This window comes from Herpailurus yagouaroundi, unplaced genomic scaffold, assembly GCF_014898765.1.
Source record: "Herpailurus yagouaroundi ecotype Mexico unplaced genomic scaffold, PumYag 28, whole genome shotgun sequence".
NCBI lineage: Eukaryota > Metazoa > Chordata > Mammalia > Carnivora > Felidae > Herpailurus > Herpailurus yagouaroundi.
Genome location: NW_024412376.1, coordinates 1,736,991 through 1,757,264, shown reverse-complemented (window position 1 = coordinate 1,757,264; position 20,274 = coordinate 1,736,991). Strand labels below are relative to the sequence as shown.

The following is a 20,274-nucleotide window of genomic DNA, read 5'->3' as shown; positions in this document are numbered from 1 at the left end:
GAATGTGAGAAATTATTTACACATTTTATGACCGAAAAGGGGCTTTTATCTTGAATACTTAAAAACAAAAACCAAACCCCAAAAGCAGCTCTTAGAACTCAATAATAAAAAGTGAACCCAAATTTTATTTTATTTATCTTACACATTTTTTAAAATTTATTTATTGAGAGAGAGAGAGCGAGCGAGGGATGGGCTGAGAGAGGGGGTCAGAGCGTCTGAAGCAGGCTCTGCGTTGACAGGCTGACGGTAGTGAGGCTGATGTGAGCAAAAATTGGATGCTCAACCGACCATCCAGGTGCCCCAAAGACAACCCAATAGGCAAAGACTGAATAGATTTTTCCCCAGAGAGAATATACAAACGGCCAGTGCTCAACATGATTAGTCATTAAGGAAAGGCAAATCAAAACCACAGTGACCTACCACTTCACATCCACTAGGATGCTATAATTAAAAGGACAGAAAATAACAAGTGTTGGCAAGGCTGTGGAGAAATTGGAACCAACATGCATTGCTGGTGAGAATGTAAAGTGCTGCAGCTTGACCTTGCTTCAAATGTTTGAAGCAACAGTTTGACCTTGCTTCAAATGTTAAACATCGAATTATTACGGGACCCTGCAATTCTACTCCTAGGCATATACCCACATGAAACATGTCAACACAGAACTAGTACATTCAAAGCATCGTTATTCATAATAGCTAAAAAGTAGAGACAACCCAAATGTACAATGGCTGATGCATAGATTACCAAAATGTATTTTATCCATAAATGGGATATTGTTGAGCCATCAAAAGGAATGAAGTGGTGATACATACTGCGATATGAATGAATCCTAAAACCATACTAAATGAAAGAAGCCAGACACAAAAGACCACACAGTGTATGATTTCATTTATATGAAATGTCCAGAATAGGCAAACCCAAAAAGACAGAAGAGTGAGGAGTAATTCCCAGGGACTGGAGAGAGAGAGAGAGGGAAATAGGGAGTTACAGGTAGCTAAGGATTTCTTTTTGAGAAGATGGAAATGGCCTGACATAAGATTGTGGTTAGGTTGTACAATTCTGTGAATGTACTAAAACCCATTGCATTGTATACTTTAAATGGATGAGTTGTATGGTATGTGAATTCTAACTCAAGCTGTTTTTAAAAGTAGGTACAAAGTTAATGTTCACTTTGATACAAGCTTTAAAACAATCATAAAATAATTATAAAAAATAAATAAAAATTTGAAAATAAAAAAATAATAGATTTATACAGAGGTAACTTAGTTGTAACTGTTTTTTCATAAATTTTATACCTAAATACATTTATTTTTCTTTCTTAATAGTAACATTAAACATTATAAATAACATGTGACTTCATGTAAATATATGAACAAAATTTAGCACAGATTGTACTTTCAGCTTGAGTGACAATATAAGTTGAAATGTAGTTTTTTTTCTTTCCCTCTAACATATTTCTTTTATTGCAATTATGTTTTTTGGGTAAATGGAGACAGTTGTGGTGTTATGGAAAGATCTTTGGACTTAGCATTTGCTAAAGCAGGATAAACATAGGTATTCAGTCTCTGGTCTTGAGCAAATAATGTCATAGAGCATTGGTTTCAAAAACCTTAAACTGAAGATCATGCTAGGGTAAAAAAATTTTTTTTTCTACTATTTATCATAGTTTGAGAGATTTTCCTAAGAAAAATAAGTATAGGTATATTCACAGGTGTTTTAAATATGTCCACGTGACACATGTCCACATATGTCCAACATGTCTAATGCTTAGTATTACATTGAGAAAGTGGTTCTCAATCTATACTGTTTAAAGGAATTGAAATTTTAATAGCATTTATTATTTATTGGTGACCTTCAAAATATTAAGTGATGGAGGTCATTGAAATATTAACTGAAAGGCTAATGTTAACTTTTTTCTTGATATATTTCTTTTGTCTGTTTAAAATTGTGTCATTGATTTTGACTTTTTAGATATTATTGTATCTAAACATTATGTTAATTCCAAGGTAGCATATTCCTCTATAATTTTTTTTTTTTAATGTATCAACTGTAGGGGCACCTGGGTGGCTCAGTTGGTTGAGCGCCCAACTTTGGCTCAGGTCATGATCTCACAGTTCGTGGGTTTGAGCCCCGCATCAAGCTCTGTGCTGACAGCTCAGAGCCTGGAGCGTGCTTTAGATTCTGTGTCTCCCTCCCTCTCTGCCCCTCCCCCACTCATGCGCGCGCGCTCGCTCTCTCTCTTTCTCTCTTTCTCTCTTTCTCTCTCTCTCTCTCTCTCTCTGTCAAAAATAAACATTAAAAAAAATTTTTTTTTTCCCCCGTAGGGGCACCTGGGTGACTCGGTTGAGTGTCTGACTCTTGATTTTGGCTCAGGTCATAATCTCACGGTTTGTTGGGATCAAGTTCCACGCTTTGAGTGTGGAGGTGGCTTGGGATTCTCTGTCTCTGCCTCTCTCAAAATAAGTAATTTATTTTTTTAGTTAAAAAAATAAAATAAATATATCAACTGTATGTTACAACTTTTATTTTTATTTTTTTAATGTTTACCTTTAATTTTTTTTAACATTTATGCATTTTTTGAGAGACAGAGAGTGAGTGGAGGAGAGGCAGAGAGAGAGGGAGACACAGAATCTGAAGCAGGCTCCAGGCTCCGAGCTGTCAGCACAGACCCCAATGAGGGGCTCAAACTCATGGACCATGAGATCATGACCTGAGCCAAAGTCAGATGCTTCACTGAATGAGCCACCCAGGCATCCCAATTTAATGTTTACCAACGGAGAGAGAGTGAGTGTGAGCGTGAGTGGGGGAGGGGCAGAGAGAGAAGAAGACAGAATTTGAAGCAGGCTCCCTGCTGTCAACACAGCCCGACATGGGGCTCGAACCCATGAATGTGAGATCATGACCTGAGCTGAAGTTGGATTCTTAACTGCCTGAGCCACCCAGGCGCCCATTTTTCTAGTTTGTTTTTTGGGGGAAATGTATGTATATATACATAATATACGTTATATATGATGTGTATATAAATATGTGTGTGTGTATGTATGTATATATATGTGTGTGTATACATATATGTATATATACATGCATAGTTTATGATGCTCTGGTAATAGGTTGATTTTAGAGAAATCTGTGAAAATTGCATCCAATCTCCAGACTGAGTTCTTTAATTGCTTGGTATGTGGTAAATAGATTTTTTTTTTTATTTTTTTTTTTCAACGTTTATTTATTTTTGGGACAGAGAGAGACAGAGCATGAACGGGGGAGGGGCAGAGAGAGAGGGAGACACAGAATCGGAAACAGGCTCCAGGCTCTGAGCCATCAGCCCAGAGCCTGACGCGGGGCTCGAACTCACGGACCGCGAGATCGTGACCTGGCTGAAGTCGGACGCTTAACCGACTGCGCCACCCAGGCGCCCCTGTGGTAAATAGATTTTTATGTTGCAGTTAAGGGATAGATTTCATTTTTTTTCTTAAGCTTGATAGCTGCATGATCTTAATATGCTAGCTTTTTCTGATTTGCAGAGATCCTGCATATTTTGATGAAAATTGGCTGAACAGAATCAAAACCGAAGTAGGAGATAATTGGAGGCTAAAGGTATTTTCTTTTTATTTTTCCATCTGTTAAATAGTCTTTTAGTAGTATGTGTGTAATATTTGTTGGAATTTTATCTGATGTGTTCAGTGAGCTTTAGAAACCTAGACAGCCTGTAGTGAAATAATCCAGAATTAAAGATTGGAGGTAACCTGAGGTTGCTCACAAAGATACATAGTGTGAGTTAGTAAAGCACCGTGACTAATGGCATGGACTCTAGAGCCATAGTGCCTGTATTCATATCATAACTTTACATTTACTGTCTGGAGAAGTCCTCCTAACTGTTCTGTACCTCAGATTCCCCATTTGTAAAATGAAGATAGTAAAAGGATCTACCTCACAGAAATAAATGAGTTGGTATATATAACGTACTTAGGATAGTGCACATGTAATGTTAGTTGTTGGTGTTGTTACTAATAATGAGAAAATGCTGATTATAGTTGACTGAGTCCAGAGCACTCACAGAATGAAATATTTTCATTTTTATCCTAGTAGCCTTAAGTTCCATTATTTCTCAAGCTTCTTTGACTAGAACCCACAGTAAGAAATACAGTTTACATTGCAGCCTACTGTCAACTAAATGTATGTGCAGATATAGTTCCCTTAATCTGTGCACTGATGTTTTGATTTTAAAAAACATTAGTTGCAACCCACTAAATTATTTTTTTAACTTTATATTTTGAAATAATTCTAGAGTCACAGGAGATGCAAAACAAAATGTGCGGAGAAGTTCTGTGTACCTTTCACCCAGTTTCCCCAGTGGTTACATCTTGCATAACTATAATACAATATCAAAACTAAGGAACTGATATTGATGCAATCCAGTTCATTCAGCTTTCACCAGATTTATCTATGTTTTTTCGTGTTTTTGTGTACAGTTCTGTGTAGCTCTATCGATACGTGGTTTCCCATAATCACAATGAAAACACAGAGCTGTTTTATCTCTGCAAGTCTCCACGATGCTGCCCATTTCTCTTTGATATAGACAGGTAGAGACTCAGAAATGCAAATGAGTAAGCATGTGAAGTCCCTGGACTTAAGATATGTTAAGCTTAGTTTTTCATTTTTTAGTTTTTTTTTTTTTTTTTTAAAATATTCATTTTTGAGAGAGTGAGACAGGGCGTGAATGGGGGAGGGGCAGAGAGAGAAGGAGACACAGAATCCTAAGCAGGCCTCTGAGCTGTCAGCACAGAGCCCGATGTGGGGCTCGAACTCAAGAACTGCAAGATCATGACCTGAGCTGAAGTTGGACGCTTAACCGACTGAGTCACCCAGGCGTCCCCTTTTTATTTCTTTCATAAAACACATATTTGATGAACAATATTCACTGATTGCTTAAATATTGAGTCTGCCAACATTTAATTCCCTTTTTTAAACTAAGCTAGAGTGAATGAACACTGTTTAAGCCACTGTTTTAATTTCTAAATAATCTTTCAAGAAGAGGTAATTAAATGATTACTTTTATATGGTATAACATGTATAAAACAATTGTGGATGTTTAAAATAATGCTACGAATCATTTTGTATTTGCTTGCTATCTTGACCAAAGAGGGAGTTCTTTACCCAACTTGCATGCACAGAACACACACATAAACATACATCCTGTCTTCATCTTTAGTATCATTAGTGTGGCAGAGACAGTAATATAGAGAAGGGGAAAACTTTATCATATTCTTAATATTCAGAACTGGGATTAATAGGAAATCAACTACCATTTTATTATTATTTTTTTTAATGCTTATTTATTTTGAAAGAGAGAGAACAAGTAGGGGAGCAGCAGAGAGAGAGAGAGAGAGAGAGAATTCCAGCAGGCCCCACACTCAGTGCAGAGCCCGACGTGGGACTCGATCTCATGAACCAGTGAAATCATGACCTGAGAGACCTGAGCCGAAATCAAAAGTTGGACACTTAACCAATTGAGTCACCCAGGCGTCCCTCAACTATCATTTTAAATGAACACATTGATTTTTAAGACGTGTTAATTTTAAATGTTAAAATATGAAAAAAAAAAACCCAAACATTTGAAAATAAAGGAAATAAAGTATATTGTATATTTGCCATGTCCCCACATCTTTCTAGAAATATGAACATATTCGTTTTCTTTATGAGTTTTTTTTAAATAAGTTTTCAGTTTATATTCTCCCTTAGAAATAAATACGTCTGATTGCACTGGATTGTACTGCCATGATTGAGTGTCTGTTACTTGATAGTCACAGGTTCTACTGTGACTTCTGTCCTACTGTGTACTTCTGTCCTAGGACATCTTCAGCTACTAATGTTGGGTAGGGACAGTTAGGGTCAACAGAATCCTGTCGTATACACATTTAACTTAACACAGTATCAGCCGAATGAGATGGGTCAAAAAAAAAGGAAAAAATAACAGCTTAAAATAGTGCAGGTGATCGTGCCTGTCATTTCACTCAGATGACATATAAGCCAGTGAACCCTTACTTTAGAGTGGCTGAGTGATAGGAAACATGTTGGTCCCTCACCCTCTCTTGCTTCTAGAGGATGCTTCTTGTACCACAAGTATCTTGCAGTGCCGAGTGTTGTACTAGCATTTCAACATAGTATATTTTTAACCATATGGCTCCTCAGTATTTACTTTGGTGCTCAACTGAACAATCAGCAGTCTTTTCTGACAGTGAAGAAAATTTGGAGACATTTCCAACCCTGATTTTGACTGTAATTTTCGCTTAATGCTCTAATTTTAGAATTTAACCTCTATGTGAGATGCAACTCCATTTTTCTAGGGAAGACAGTACTAGAGGATGTTTTCAGTAAGGATGGCACATTTTTTTCTTTACTTGCAGAAAATCTGATACTTTTAATCTTACTGTTAAGTGTTGTTCAATTACCCTCCAGTTTCTGTCAGTGTGATCATAACATTGAAAATTTAACATGATTGGAAACTTAATTTTTTTATTATAATCTCTTGAGATCACATAAATTAAGCCACTGATAGTCCTTTTTTGGTGATTATGGAATTCACATATGCTGTTGAGTTTTATTTTTTATATTTATGATTAACTAGAATGATTAGTTGGTTCAGAAATTTTTTATGTTAAATTATATTTTGATCTATGCTTGACTTTTACCCAGTTGTTTTATCTCTCTCTAAACAGATAAGCAATTTAAAGAAAATTTTAAAAGGAATCCTGGATTACAATCATGAGGTAGGAACTTTTTTCTCACTCTGCTTAGAAGTATTACTATAGGAAATTTAATTTTACAATATTTTACAGTGGTTTCAAGTAAAGGAAAATTTACCTCAAAATTAAAAAGCAGCTTATCTTCCATTGTTTTAGATGTTGGTTCAAACAACTATCTGTTAGGTGGTTACTAAATAGAGGCTCTTTTTCACTGTAACGTGGATAGTGTGTAGATGATTATTAATGTTATACTTTACTTTCTGCCATATATGAACTCTCTCCTCTTCTCCTCTTATGAAGGTAGTTTAGAATTCAGGCATTATAGCCAACTCCCTTGCTTACATTAGTTTTATTCCATGGCAAACCTCCATCCCTAGATTAACTCAGTTTATCCTCTGAGTCTGCATCAGAACAGTCAAGGTATTAAAAATCAGGCAGTGGAACTAGTTTTACTTTAAATTTCATGATCACAGATAATCAAATGAACACAACAAAGCATAGACGCCTATGTTATTTTCTTAACTGTTTTTACCCCATGAGCTTACCTTCATTTATACCTACGTCTATACTTGTATCAGGTATACAATGATTTTTAAAAATGAAAATTTGATTATGTCATTCTTCTCAAAAGTTTTTCATGGTTTCCTATTGAGAATCAAATTCATAGCTCTTACCGTGAGCCACCAGGTACTGTGCTCCTTGCCCTGCTCACCTGTAACGCTAGTGCCTTATTCATCCTGCTTGTGTGCTTCTAGGATTTTCTTTATTCACTGTAGGGTTATTAGATAGGAACCTACCCGTTTGTCTGCATATATTTCATTTCATTTGGGACCAGTTTCCCCATAAAGGAATCCTCTGTTTCCTTCCTGATACAGGTATTTGGCTATCAGCATTTTGGAATTAAATGATATTAAATATAGGCATGAATCTATATTTAATCTCTGCTCCTTCTGGTGCTCCCTTGTTCAGAACCTCACTGGCTCTACTTTGAACTTCAGAGAATTTTTCTTTTGGGAGCTGGTGAAGGAATCAAAGTATTCAATTTCTTTTCTCAGTGTTCATACCATATACCAGATTGGGACTAAATTTGTAAATCAAGATCGTTATAATTTAGCTTATAGGAGGTAAAAATAGAAATTGAAAGTGAAATTGACGTAATAGCTCTTCCCTTAGCAATGAGTTTCTGGTGCTGATGAGCTAATTTGTATCAAATATTTTATTTGGACATACAAATGTAAATGCAGTTCTAATCCTTTTGTCTCTATTCAGATTTTAGGACAGCAAATTAATGACTTTACCCTTCCTGATGTGAACCTCATTGGGGAACATTCTGATGCCGCAGAGCTCGGAAGGATGCTTCAGCTCATCTTAGGCTGTGCTGTGAACTGCGAACAGAAGCAAGGTAATTTATTTGATGTTAGGGTATGCATTTAAAATAATTAAGCAAAGGAATATATATTGTATAGATTATATATAAATCGCTAGTACAAACAATAGCATCTTCGCAAGGCCACCCTCAAACAATGTCATTTTCTATGATTTTGCTAGTACTTTGTTTGCAAGCTTAAAAGAGTTTTGCAGCTTAGAATAAATTTGATTATGAGGATTCTCTCCCTATCTGCAGGACTATATAATTCTTTGAGTAGATTAGTTTTAGCTACAGTGAAAGTGATGAAATTTACTGTTAATTGGAAAATGTCCAGCTAAATTAATCTCAGTAATAATGGTAATGTTATACTGGATCAATTTAGCTCTGGGAACTTAAAATTGGATACTTTGGATTGCAAGTATGAAGGATTTATTTCACAAATATTTACCAAACTCCTGCATTATGCTGGGGCTAGGAGCACATTGCCAGACAGAGCAGACACGGTACCTTCCCTTGTGGAACAGGTTGGTGAATGGAGGGAGGGCAGGAAGCAATGTCACACATAATAACTGTGTGGTCTGAATGGGAATGAGTGCTGTGAAGGTAAAGTGTAATGGGCCAGGGAAGTTATTTAAGCAAAGATGTGGAGATGGATGAAGAGTAATCTGAGTAGTAGAAACTGAATGTCATAATGACTTAGGTTATCTTTGAGAGACTGAAAAAACCCACCACTATAATTAGAGAGTAGTAAGGAAGGGATGAGGGGTGATGAAATAGAAGAAAGGTACATAGGGACTACTCCAAACAATGAGGGCACAGCGTTTTACTGTTACTGTATGAACTTCGTAGAAGACGGAGGTTTTTATCTTTTTAAACCCAAAGATTTTTTTTCTTATTCCTTCTTCCTCACTCCTGGTAATGCAAAACAGATTTTTATTTAAATTGTCTATACCTTTTCGGTGTTCTAATGTGATAAGTTTAATAGCTGTCAATATTGTTTTCTTGAAACTGTGACTAGTTTTATTGGTGTGTGATCCAGGAATTTTTTTCTAACAATATATTTATTTCTCTTTGTCCTCATTCCTGTTAGATTTTAGTATGCATGCTCTTACAGTAAGTTTTAGTTTTCTTTATTCAGTTTAACAATTAAAATGGAGAACTTTCTACATTTGTGATTTTTATATATTACTAAGATGACTAAAAGTTTTTTGCCAGAAGTTAGAAGATTGCTATAAATAAGATTCCAGACACATTAACTTTCTAAGTAGATGCTTTGATTTTAAAAGGTGTGTGAAAATTATTTAATGTAGTTGACTGAATTCAGATAATGACCTCGTATGTGCTTATTCTGTTAGGAGATTCACCTACTCTTGGAAGCAGCATACCTGTTAAGAGTTGACCAATTATATTTATCACAGGAAAAGACAAGAATGTTACCTATATCCATAGTCCTATGGAAAGCAATCATAATATTTATCCAGATTCTCACACAGACCAAGAGTCCTGTGTAACACCTAGATTCATTTTTTCCCTTGAAATTGTGTATAAATGATGAAACCTTTGAACAGGATTTTAACATCTTATTTATCCAGAGGGCATTCCCTGTTTTCAGAAACATAGTTGAGAACCAAGAATCAAAGTAAATGAATTCCTGAGTTCAGATTTTCAGTGTAATGTGAGGCTTACTAAAGCGGCGCTGCCATTTACTACCTGACTGACTTTGGACTAGGTACTCAGCCCATTTCCACATCTGCAGAATGAGGATACAAAACCTGATAGTCGTGAGGAGTAAATGAAATTGTATATGTGTATTTGCTTTGTAATCCATAAAGTGCTATACGGATAAGAAAGCTTTTATGTTTAGATGAGTTTTTCAGTTACTAAAAGTAAGGAGCAATTGCTCAGAACATTGACTTAACATACATTTATGTTGGCCATCTGTCTTCCTAAACAGGGCAAATAAATGGTGGTAAAATTGAAAAGACAAATATTAGTAATATAAAACATACTACTAATCATTTCTAAGTGTCTGTCTTCTGCCTGGTACTTTATTAAGTACTCATAGAACAAAAAAAATACTTTATACACATGAGGAAAACTAAGTATTAACGTGATTTGCCCAAGGTTTCTGGTTTGTGAAAGGCTAGACAAGGACAATAACCCATGTTTCTCCATGTTTAAATCATGCTCCTCATACTCACCTGCTATAAATTTTGGCCTTAAAAAAGCTGTTTTCAGGATGAACTCTGTGACATAGCACACCTCATTCATTGCCTCATAGATCTGCACCAAATAATCATATATTTATATTTTGGACACAAGATTTGTAAATTTTTTTTCTTTTCAAAAATTGTACATTAACGTAGTTGTCATCATCATTTTATCATGTAGCATTTTACGGTGTTCGCGGGGAAGGGCCTTGACGTGGCAACACCGCTTCTTAACTAACGCTTCCCCTCTCACACCTTACTAACTTCCTTACCTCCCTGTTCCCACTGTTAGTTTCTTCACTTCCAATAGGCTGTCATTAAGTTTCCTTCCCCATTATCAGTGCCACTGCTTTTTCTTTTCCATGTTCACAGTCTTTTATTTTAAGGGCTGTTAGTCATCCTAGCTATGCCATTTTCTCCATAGCCCTGGGATTCTGTGTGTAGTAGCTTGGAACAGAACATCTACAAGCACTCCCTTGCATTCCAACACTTAGAGGATGCTCCTCATTAACAAAACAGAACAGGAAACGGAGCTCAGACTAAAGAATTTTTTTTCCCCCAAATAGTGGTTCTGATACATTCCTACTATTGTCCTAAGAAAATACCTGTGATTAAAGTGTGTTGTGTATGTTTGTGTCACCACACATTTGATTGGGTACAAGTATCCTAAGAACAACACTTGCTTAAAAACATGTTTTTTAAAATCTTTGGCATCAATAACCAGGATGTCAGAATGTCACAATTTAGTAGTGTTGTCAAAATACTTTGGTTTTGTTTGTTTGTTTTTTAATAAGTTGTCTGTCACACACAGCTTTATACACCTTGGCATTCCAAATACATGAGTCTCGTAAGTTCACTTTAACAATTTCACAGTAAGACTCCCATCATGTAATACTTGAAGTGCAGAGACAAGTTTTTGGTGTACATATGGAGAGGATTTTTTGGATGTATGTGGAGAGGCAGGTTGAGACTAAAATTTCCTAATTATTCTTTTAAATGTTTCTTATTAAAATGTATTTACCATGTTTGTTAGAACCCACCTGGCCTGTTGATTTTATTTTATGCTTAATGCCACTTTTTCCATTCATTGTTGGATTTGCAAATAAGGAAAAGTACTTCTAGGGCTTTGTTTTTAGGAGACAAGAAATAATTTTTTTCAGCTTTTTCATTACTGACAGCTGAGAGATCCCTCTCTTTTTTGGCAGTGGCGAGGGTAAGATTGATGAAGTTGGTACTTCAGCTTATTAGAGATGTGTGTATTTTAAAGTCCAGGGTTATGCAATACTTATTTTTTTATGGTATCAGTTTCTATCTTAATTTCATCTTAATTCATTGTCCTAAGCAACTCTCAGGTTTATTAAGATTTTTCTATTCTATAGCAGAAAATATTAAGGTAGAAATTGTACACAGTGCAGTGCTTTGTCACACAAGCATAAGGCACAGACTTCAGAGTTATTTTTTTTTAACTTGTAACAAAGTATAATGTGAAAGACAGATTTCTAAATTTTAGGAATAGCAATAAGGAGTTCTTTCCATCCTGGCTTTAGGCTTTACCAATTCATTGTCTTGCATTCCTGAGATACTGTATTCCTGTGACCTTTAGCTTGTAGCCTCAAACTTTGTAAATTAATGGTGTGGTGGGTGTGGTTTCTTAAAGAAAGAACTACTGTAACTTTCAGCCTGTACTTTACCTGTGGTGCAGATATATAACCACTTATGAAGAATTCCTGGGAAGAGTCAAAACATGGGAGACTACTTATAAGAATTCATGAAGTGTAAGCCTTTTACTCCCTTGAGTATCTTTAACTTGAACAGTGACATTCCAGATTATTCTTGTTTTCAGAGTACATCCAAGCCATTATGATGATGGAGGAATCTGTTCAACATGTTGTCATGACAGCCATTCAAGAGGTACGTTGGAACTTTAAGTATGTGTGAGAAATTAAAGGAGCAAATAGGAATATGAATAGCAGAAGTAAAGATTTTTAAAAAAGATTCTCCTCATTTTTTTTGAGAATTTTTTTCTTACACTTACAATATAGCTTGCCTCATTTTTATTTTAAAAAATCATCCATTTTTCTCATTTTTATTTAAAACTTAAACATTTGTCTTTAGGTATATTCAGTAACTATTCCTAATTTTTAAAATTGCTCTACTGAACTAGGAATAGTAGACTAATTCCTAAAGCCATTATAAACACATATCTTAAACCAGCAGTGTACCTCACACTTAATTGTTAGTTTCTTGTTTGGCAGAAAATAACGCCTTCAACTCCAACCATACCCAGAGCAGTTTCTAGATGAATATTTATACTGAAACTGTGAGGAAGGAAAAATATCTTTTTCCTCTACCCATCCAAATTCGCAGCTGGGACCTCTATTAACAAAAGACAGACTAACAAGAAAAAGGGTACAAATGCATTTAAAGGATGTTTTACATTACACCAGAACCTTCTTAAGGAAATGAAGATTAAAGGCGTGTTTAAACCTGAGTGTTTTGATGCTAGGTTTGATGAAGAGTGGAGAATCATGGAAAAATGTGATAGGGCAAAAAAGGTTTGAGCTAAGGATAGTAACCTGGGGAAAACAGCATATCCTATTCATTCAGAATCCTTTCAAAATCTATCTTTGGAGATAAGGATGCTTCTTTCATCTGAGTATAGGGAGAGCACCTCTCACATGAGGGTCTTATGACCTGCTTCAGGAGAAGGTAGAAAATCTTTCCTGTACCTACTCAGATTCCTTCAGCTTGAAATATTCAGTATGCCAGGATGCCACATTTTGGGATAGCATGTCCTCAACTCCATCAAATGTGAAACATAAAACTATAAAAGTAAAAATAAAATGTAGATTAATATAACCAGTTTATCTCAGGATGTGAGAATGTTTTTGATCATTAAAGGGGAACAGATTGTTAGGGGTACTAGAAAACAATATAGGATGTGAATGTGCAACTGACAGAGAAAAAATGTAACAAACATGAAAAATGCTAAATGCAAATTGAGTAAAGTTGTGGTTTTTTAAAAATCTGACCAAATGACTATAAATCTGGAGGTTCCCATTACCCCCTCAGGGTGCTGATTCACAGAACTCAGGAATGATGACAGTATTATAGCAGAAGAATACAAACCAGAACCAACTCTCCCCACCCCCAAAATGCATAGAGTGATGTCTAGGAGAGTCCCATATGCAAAGTTTCTGTTGTTACCTGTCCATATTATCAAGGCATACCACCACTCCCCCAGCATATTAACATGTACTGCCAATCAGGGAAGCTCACCTGAGTTTTCATGTCCAGAGTTTTCATTGGGGTTTCATTATGAAGGAATGATTGTTTGGATCTGTGACCATGGGGTTGAACACAGTTTCTAGCTCTCCTCCCCATCAGAAGTCAGGCTCATTATCAAGTGATAATCTGATACATCTGGTCTTCCTGGCATGACCAGCCCCCAACTGGAGTCATTCATCTTTTTAGCTTAAGCTACCTAGAGACCCACAGATCATAGATACTCTTTATCAGTTAGGAAATCCCAGAGATTGAGAGGCTACTTGCCAGTAACGGGACAAAGGCCAGCCAAATTCATTACTACACAGGACGTTTCAAAAAAACAAAGCTTTGAAAAGATCACTTTAGCAGTCAGCTCTGATGGTAGGAAGATAAACTGATACATCTTAAAATCATGTCATATTCTTTTATATCATGTAAGATATTAAGTCATGAGTATTAAAGTATCAAAACAATGATCTCTTTTAAAAAAAGTTTTTTATGTTTTTCTTTTACTTTTGAGAGAGACAGAGTGTGAGTTGGGGAGGGGCAGAGAGAGAGGGAGACAGAGAATCCAAAGCAGGCTCCAGGCTCTGAGCCCTCAGCCCACAGCCTAACGTGGGGCTCAAACCCACAAACCATGAGGTCATGACCCAAACCAAAGTCAGACACTTAACTGACTGAGCCACCCAGGCATCCCTCAAAACGAGTACCTCTTAAGCAAGATAGAAGATTTTGCTCTTAAGTGGTCCTGGACTTTGCTCTATCATCATGAGGGATCCAGCTTTCTTGTTTCTTATTGTCTGCCATCCTTAATATATGATTCCCAGGTAGTGGGAGCATCTGTGGGAGTGGGAGTCATCTGTGGCTTCTCAAGTTCCATCTATCACATTCACATTTCCAGCCATCAGGAAGGATTGAGGGGATAGTTATTCACTTCCTCTAAGTAAACTTTCAACAATTCTCACTCCTATTAGCCAGATATTACTCACACAGCTACACAGGGAAACTGGGAAATATGGTCTTTTTTTAATTTTGAGATAGAGAACAGGTGAGGGACAAAGAGAGGGAGAGAATCCCAAGCAGGCTCCACGCTGTCAGCATGAAGTCCAGCGTGGGATTCAGTCTCTCAAACCATGAGATCATGACCTGAGCTGAAATCAAGAGTCAGTTGCTCAACTGACTGAGCCACCCAGGCACCCCTGAAATGTGGTCTTTATTCCAGGTAGTCATAGCCCAACCACAATTTGAGGAGTCTGTTATTAAGCAAAAATAGGAAAAAGAATAAGGAGCCACTAACAGCCACTAACTTACAATAATTGATCCTACAATTCTATTTTTAGGAGTTTATCCGAAGGAGATCTGAAATACAGAGGTACATAATAGTAGTAGCAAACATTCATCTAGCACCTACTATGTGCAAGATAGTGCTGGTACTTACTAAATACATCTATTAACTCTTTTAAAATTATAACTAATACTACTGAAATGTACACTTAAAATTTTAAATGGCAAATTTTATGTTCTACATATGTTCTACATATATGTTCATACATATAGTATGTTCTACATACTACTACATGTAATACTTCTACAACTACATGTGGTTCTACATACCACAATAAAAAAATGAAAAATTAATTGTAATGTTTTGAGGTATATAGTGTTATTATCCCCATTTTATAAAAGGGAAAGTGAAGCATAGAACTCAGCAGTAGGGAGACAGATAAGTAAATTATGGTAGAAAAATACTTTGGCATAATATGTAGCATTGAAAACATATAACAACATGGGTCAGACTTGTCTAGGGAAACAGAGCACATGAGCAATAGAATCCCATTTCTGTTAGAGATTAAGATGAGTGAAAACAAACTTGCAAAATGTTAATTATCTCCAAGTGGTTGGATGTTCTATATTCTTTTCTATATTTGCCAGTTTCTCTATAATAACAGGTTTGCATCTATAATCAGAAATATTTTTAAAATTAAAGTCTATGACCAAGCGATTTTTAATTCTACATATCTAGCCCAAGGAATTATTTAGAAATTCAGACCAAGATTGGGTACAACAGTGTTTTTCCAACTATTTTATTTATTTTATTTTTTTAAGGTTTATTTATTTAATATCTACACCCAGCATGGGGATTGAACTCCCAACCCCAAGATCAAGAATCAGTGCTCTTCTGACTGAGCCAGCTAGGCACCCCCAAGCTATTTTATATTAATAGAAATATGAAAATAATGTGCATCCATTAGTAAGCAAGTGTTTAACTTAGGGTACCTCCATCTCATGGAATATTATATAGCTGATAAAATTTTTAAAAAGTATATTATGACAAAGGGAAAACATTTAAAATGTCACATGAACAAAGTATATAAAATTATACATACAACTAGATTTTAAAAATAGATTATATGTCTTTATGTGCATATTCCTTTTATGCATTTAACACATACTGTCAAGCCCTTAATATGCACCAGAAGCTATAGATACACCAGAAGCATTCAGGATACAATTGTGAAAAAGACAGACATGGTCTCTTGCCCCAGAAAGTCTAAGTTTAATGGGAGAAATGGCTAACCAAGCAATTCACGTACATTTAAAGCATTCAAAATGAAAAGTACCATGTTGGGGAAAATATTAAGAGGACCTCCAAGAAGTAGCTAACTCAGCTTGGGGACTTAAGGGAAGGCTTCTCAGGGAAGGTGGCATCTCATCTGAGCACAGAAGGATGAGATGACGTGAGGAAGGGGTAAAAATTGTTCTAAAGTCCAGGTGGCAAGAGAAGCAAGACCTGCATGGAATGTTGGAGGTATTGAAAGAAGGTGCCTGTAGCAAACATGGTGAGGTAGGAAGTGCTTAGAAATGAAACCAGAGACCTAAGATCATTAGAATATTGAGCAGTTTCATTAGAGATTTGGGACTTTGGAAACCAATGAATAGATTTTAAGGAGAAAATACACTGAAGTCTGTATTTAAGAAAATCCATATGATGAGAAGAATGGTTTGGAGGAAAACCAGGTTAGAAAATGGGAGAGCAGTTGAGAAACCTTGATAATTATCCAGCAAAGAATGACGGAAGCCTGAACTAGGTTATGGCAGGGTGGAGACAGGTGGACAGATTTGAAAATTGTTAGAGCTTGAATCAATAGGCTTGGTGATTGATTGGACCTAGGGGGGAGAAGGTGTAGCTGGATAGAATAATACAGGTAAGAAGGGCTTTTTTTTTTTTTTTTTTTTTTTTTTTTTGGCACATTGTATTTGTATTTCTTTATTCAAGTACTAATGACTTAGACTTTTTTTTTTTTTACCATGGTAAAATACATATAACAGAAATTTGCCGTTAGTAACATTTAGTGTGCTCATAATGTTGTGCAAGCATTGTCACTGTTTAGTTCCAGAACTTTTTCCATCAGCACAAAAGGAAACCTTGTACACCCATTACACAGGCAATTCTCATCTCCTCCTTGCTCCAGCCCCCATCAACCAGTAATTTGCTTTCTGTCTCTATAAATTTCCCTATTCTGGATATTTCATATAAATGGAAACATAGGATATGTGACCTTTTGTGTCTAGCATTGTTCATTTAGCATAATATTTTCAAGGTTATTTTGTAGTATGTATCAATACATATTCCTTTTTATGCTGAATAATGCATTGTATGGATGTGTAGCATTTTGTTTATCCATTCATCAGTTGATAGACATTTGGGTTGTTCCTACCTTCTGGCTATTGTGAATAATGTTTCTGTGAATGTTAGTATATGGGTTGTTGTTTTTGAGAAGGAAAGAGAGACAGCTGGGGAGGGGCAAAAGGAGAGGGAGAGAGAGAGTCTTAGTGGGCTCTGCGCTGGGCATGGACGTGGATTCAATCTCACAACCATGAGATCATGACCTGAACTGAACTCAAGAGTTGGATGCTTTAGGAACTGAGCCACCCAGGCTCCCCAGGTTTTTGGTTTTTTGTTGTTGTTTTTTTTATAAAACACCTATTCTGCCTATGTTGAAATTGAATTGCTTGGTCATATGGTAATTCTCTGTTTAACTTTTTGAGGATGCACCAACTTCTTTTGCATGGGTGCTGTAGCATTTTACATTCCCACCACCAGCACTAGGATTCCCGTTTTTCCCGTCAACCCTTGTTGATGTCCATCTTTTTTACAATAGCCATCCTAGTGGGTGTGAAGTGGTATCTCCTTGTGGCTTATTTGCATTTCCCTAAAGGCAAATGATGTTGAGAATCTTTTCATGGGATCATTCTTTGGAGAAATGTAAATGGTGGTCAAGTAAATGATAAGTCTTTTAATTCTTTGAATGCTAATTGGAAGAAGCCACAAGTAAGAGAAGGACAGATGTTGATTTATAAGAGAGGATGATAAATGGTACAGGGTCTGTGAGAAGCTGGGAAGGGACTGGGTCAGGGAGCACAAGTGAAAGGATTAGCCTACTATGGGAAGAACAATACTTGTATTACAAGATTGGAGAAGGAAAGGATGGGCATGAATGTTGCCAATTTTGTGGATTAAGACATGGGAAATTCTTATTTGAAGACAAAGATTTTTTTTTTTAACTTGTTTTATTTTTTATTTTACATCCAAATTAGTTAGTATATAGTGCAACAATGATTTCAGGAGTAGATTCCTTAGTGCCCTTTACCCATTTAACGCATCCCCCCCCCCCCCCACAGCCCCTCCCATAACCCTCAGTTTGTTCTCCATATTTATGAGTCTCTTCTGTTTTGTCCCCCTCCCTGTTTTTATATTGTTTTTGTTTCCCTCCCCTTATGCTCATCTTGGAGACAAAGTTTCCTGGTGAAGAGTATGGGGGTGTTGGTGAGGTTTGAGAAGTAGGAAAGGTTTAGAATAATCCCTGAAGGGAATAAAGAGACTGCTGACTGGGGAAGCATAACTATACTTTGGGGACAACTTTGAAGTCCCAGTTGAAATTGGAAACTATGTATTAATAGTGTTTTAGGATTAAAATATTTTTTGTTTACTCTCTCAGTACTTAGCAGTCAAGATTTATGGTCAGAACAGACAGGTTATTTGGATTGATTCTAGATTGAGATTTTGCCAGGAAGAAGGAGGAATGGACGTAAGAGAAGTGATGATATTGGCAAAAGTTATCAACATAGGGGCGCCTGGGTGGCGCAGTCGGTTAAACGTCCGACTTCAGCCAGGTCACGATCTCGCGGTCCGTGAGTTCGAGCCCCGCGTCGGGCTCTGGGCTGATGGCTCAGAGCCTGGAGCTGGCTTCCGATTCTGTGTCTCCCTCTCTCTCTCTGCCCCTCCCCCGTTCATGCTCTGTCTCTCTCTGTCCCAAAAATAAATAAACGTTGAAAAAAAAAAGTTAAAAAAAAAAAAAGTTATCAACATAATAGACCGTGAAAAATCTAGGCTAGAAAGAGAAGGTAGTTGGTTAAACAAATGATGAACCATGGAAGCTAAATCAGTGGAGGAAAATTGCAGAAAATAAGATGATGTTAGCAAAATAAAGAAGAGTAAATGTGAGCAGACAAAAACAAGAATGTTTACTATAAAGTCTAAGCAGAATAAGAAAGACAATGATGGGTTCCGACTAGAAACCTGGGAGAAAGGAGGGAGGTAGAGGGCCTGGAAACCTCAAGCGGAGAAGCACGTAAACTAAACATAATTGAATGAGAGAGCAGGGATGACAAAAGGTTGTGTTCAGAGTGTAGGACACCTAGGTTTTTATTCAGAAGTGTTGCTGTGTTATGAGGAGGACTTAACTGCAATAATGGGAAAAGGAAAAAGATGGGGAGGAGATCACTCCTAGTATTTCTGCCACCTGCCTCCAAGTCAGATACCACCTCTGATAATCTGTCACAGCCCTTATCACACTGTGATGGTTTTTTTCACTTGACCTGTGCTACACCCATGGTTGGTAGCTTCTTAAATATTTCAGAATTATAAAAGGTGATTATTGTAGATGGTAAAATAATGATTTTTCCTTTTTATATTTTTAATGAATTATATCTTCTCTACCATGGGATTATTTTTTCAGTTGGAAGAAGTCTTAAAAATCTTTTCATTAATATTGTCACAATAAAAGCATAAACATTGAAGCCAATATTTTTTGCTCTTCCTAAGATTTTTTTTCCCCCTAATTATGCTAAGGGACTTTGAACTCTTCTCATCCCATTAATATAGAGCAGTGATTCTTAAACTTCAGTATGCATCAGAATCAGCTAGAGGACTTTATTTTTTATTTTTTCCAACATTTATTTATTTTTGGGACAGAGAGAGACAGAGCATGAACGGGGGAGGGGCAGAGAGAGAGGGAGACACAGAATCGGAAACAGGCTCCAGGCTCTGAGCCATCAGCCCAGAGCCCGACGCGGGGCTCGAACTCACAGACCGCGAGATCGTGACCTGGCTGAAGTCGGATACTTAACCGACTGCGCCCCTGGAGGACTTTATTAAACATGTTGTTGAACCCTAACCCCAGAGTTTCTGAGTCAGTACATCTGGGCTGGGACCTGGTAATTTGCATTTCTGATGAGTTTCCAGACAATGGTGATGCTGTTGTTTTGAGAACTTCACTTTGAGAACCACTGATAAGAACAAGGTACAGCTGAACATAACATTTCAGGTCACTCCAGATTGGGATTAAAGGCTGAAATTATAAAATCTCTCAACAGAACATCCCCACATTTCTAATTGTCCCC

General features: G+C 36.6%; 1 protein-coding gene across 3 annotated transcripts in view; it reads left to right on the top strand.

The window, feature by feature from the left end:
- The window catches only part of HOOK3 (hook microtubule tethering protein 3), a 109,713-nt gene that overhangs the window by 17,043 nt on the left and 72,396 nt on the right, over positions 1-20,274 (top strand). For all 3 annotated transcript variants that reach the window (XM_040444987.1, XM_040445069.1, XM_040445149.1), the window contains exons 3-6: positions 3,523-3,595; positions 6,718-6,768; positions 8,014-8,146; positions 12,167-12,234. In XM_040444987.1, coding sequence (XP_040300921.1) covers positions 3,523-3,595; positions 6,718-6,768; positions 8,014-8,146; positions 12,167-12,234 — 325 coding nt within the window. The remainder of the gene's footprint in view (positions 1-3,522; positions 3,596-6,717; positions 6,769-8,013; positions 8,147-12,166; positions 12,235-20,274) is intronic.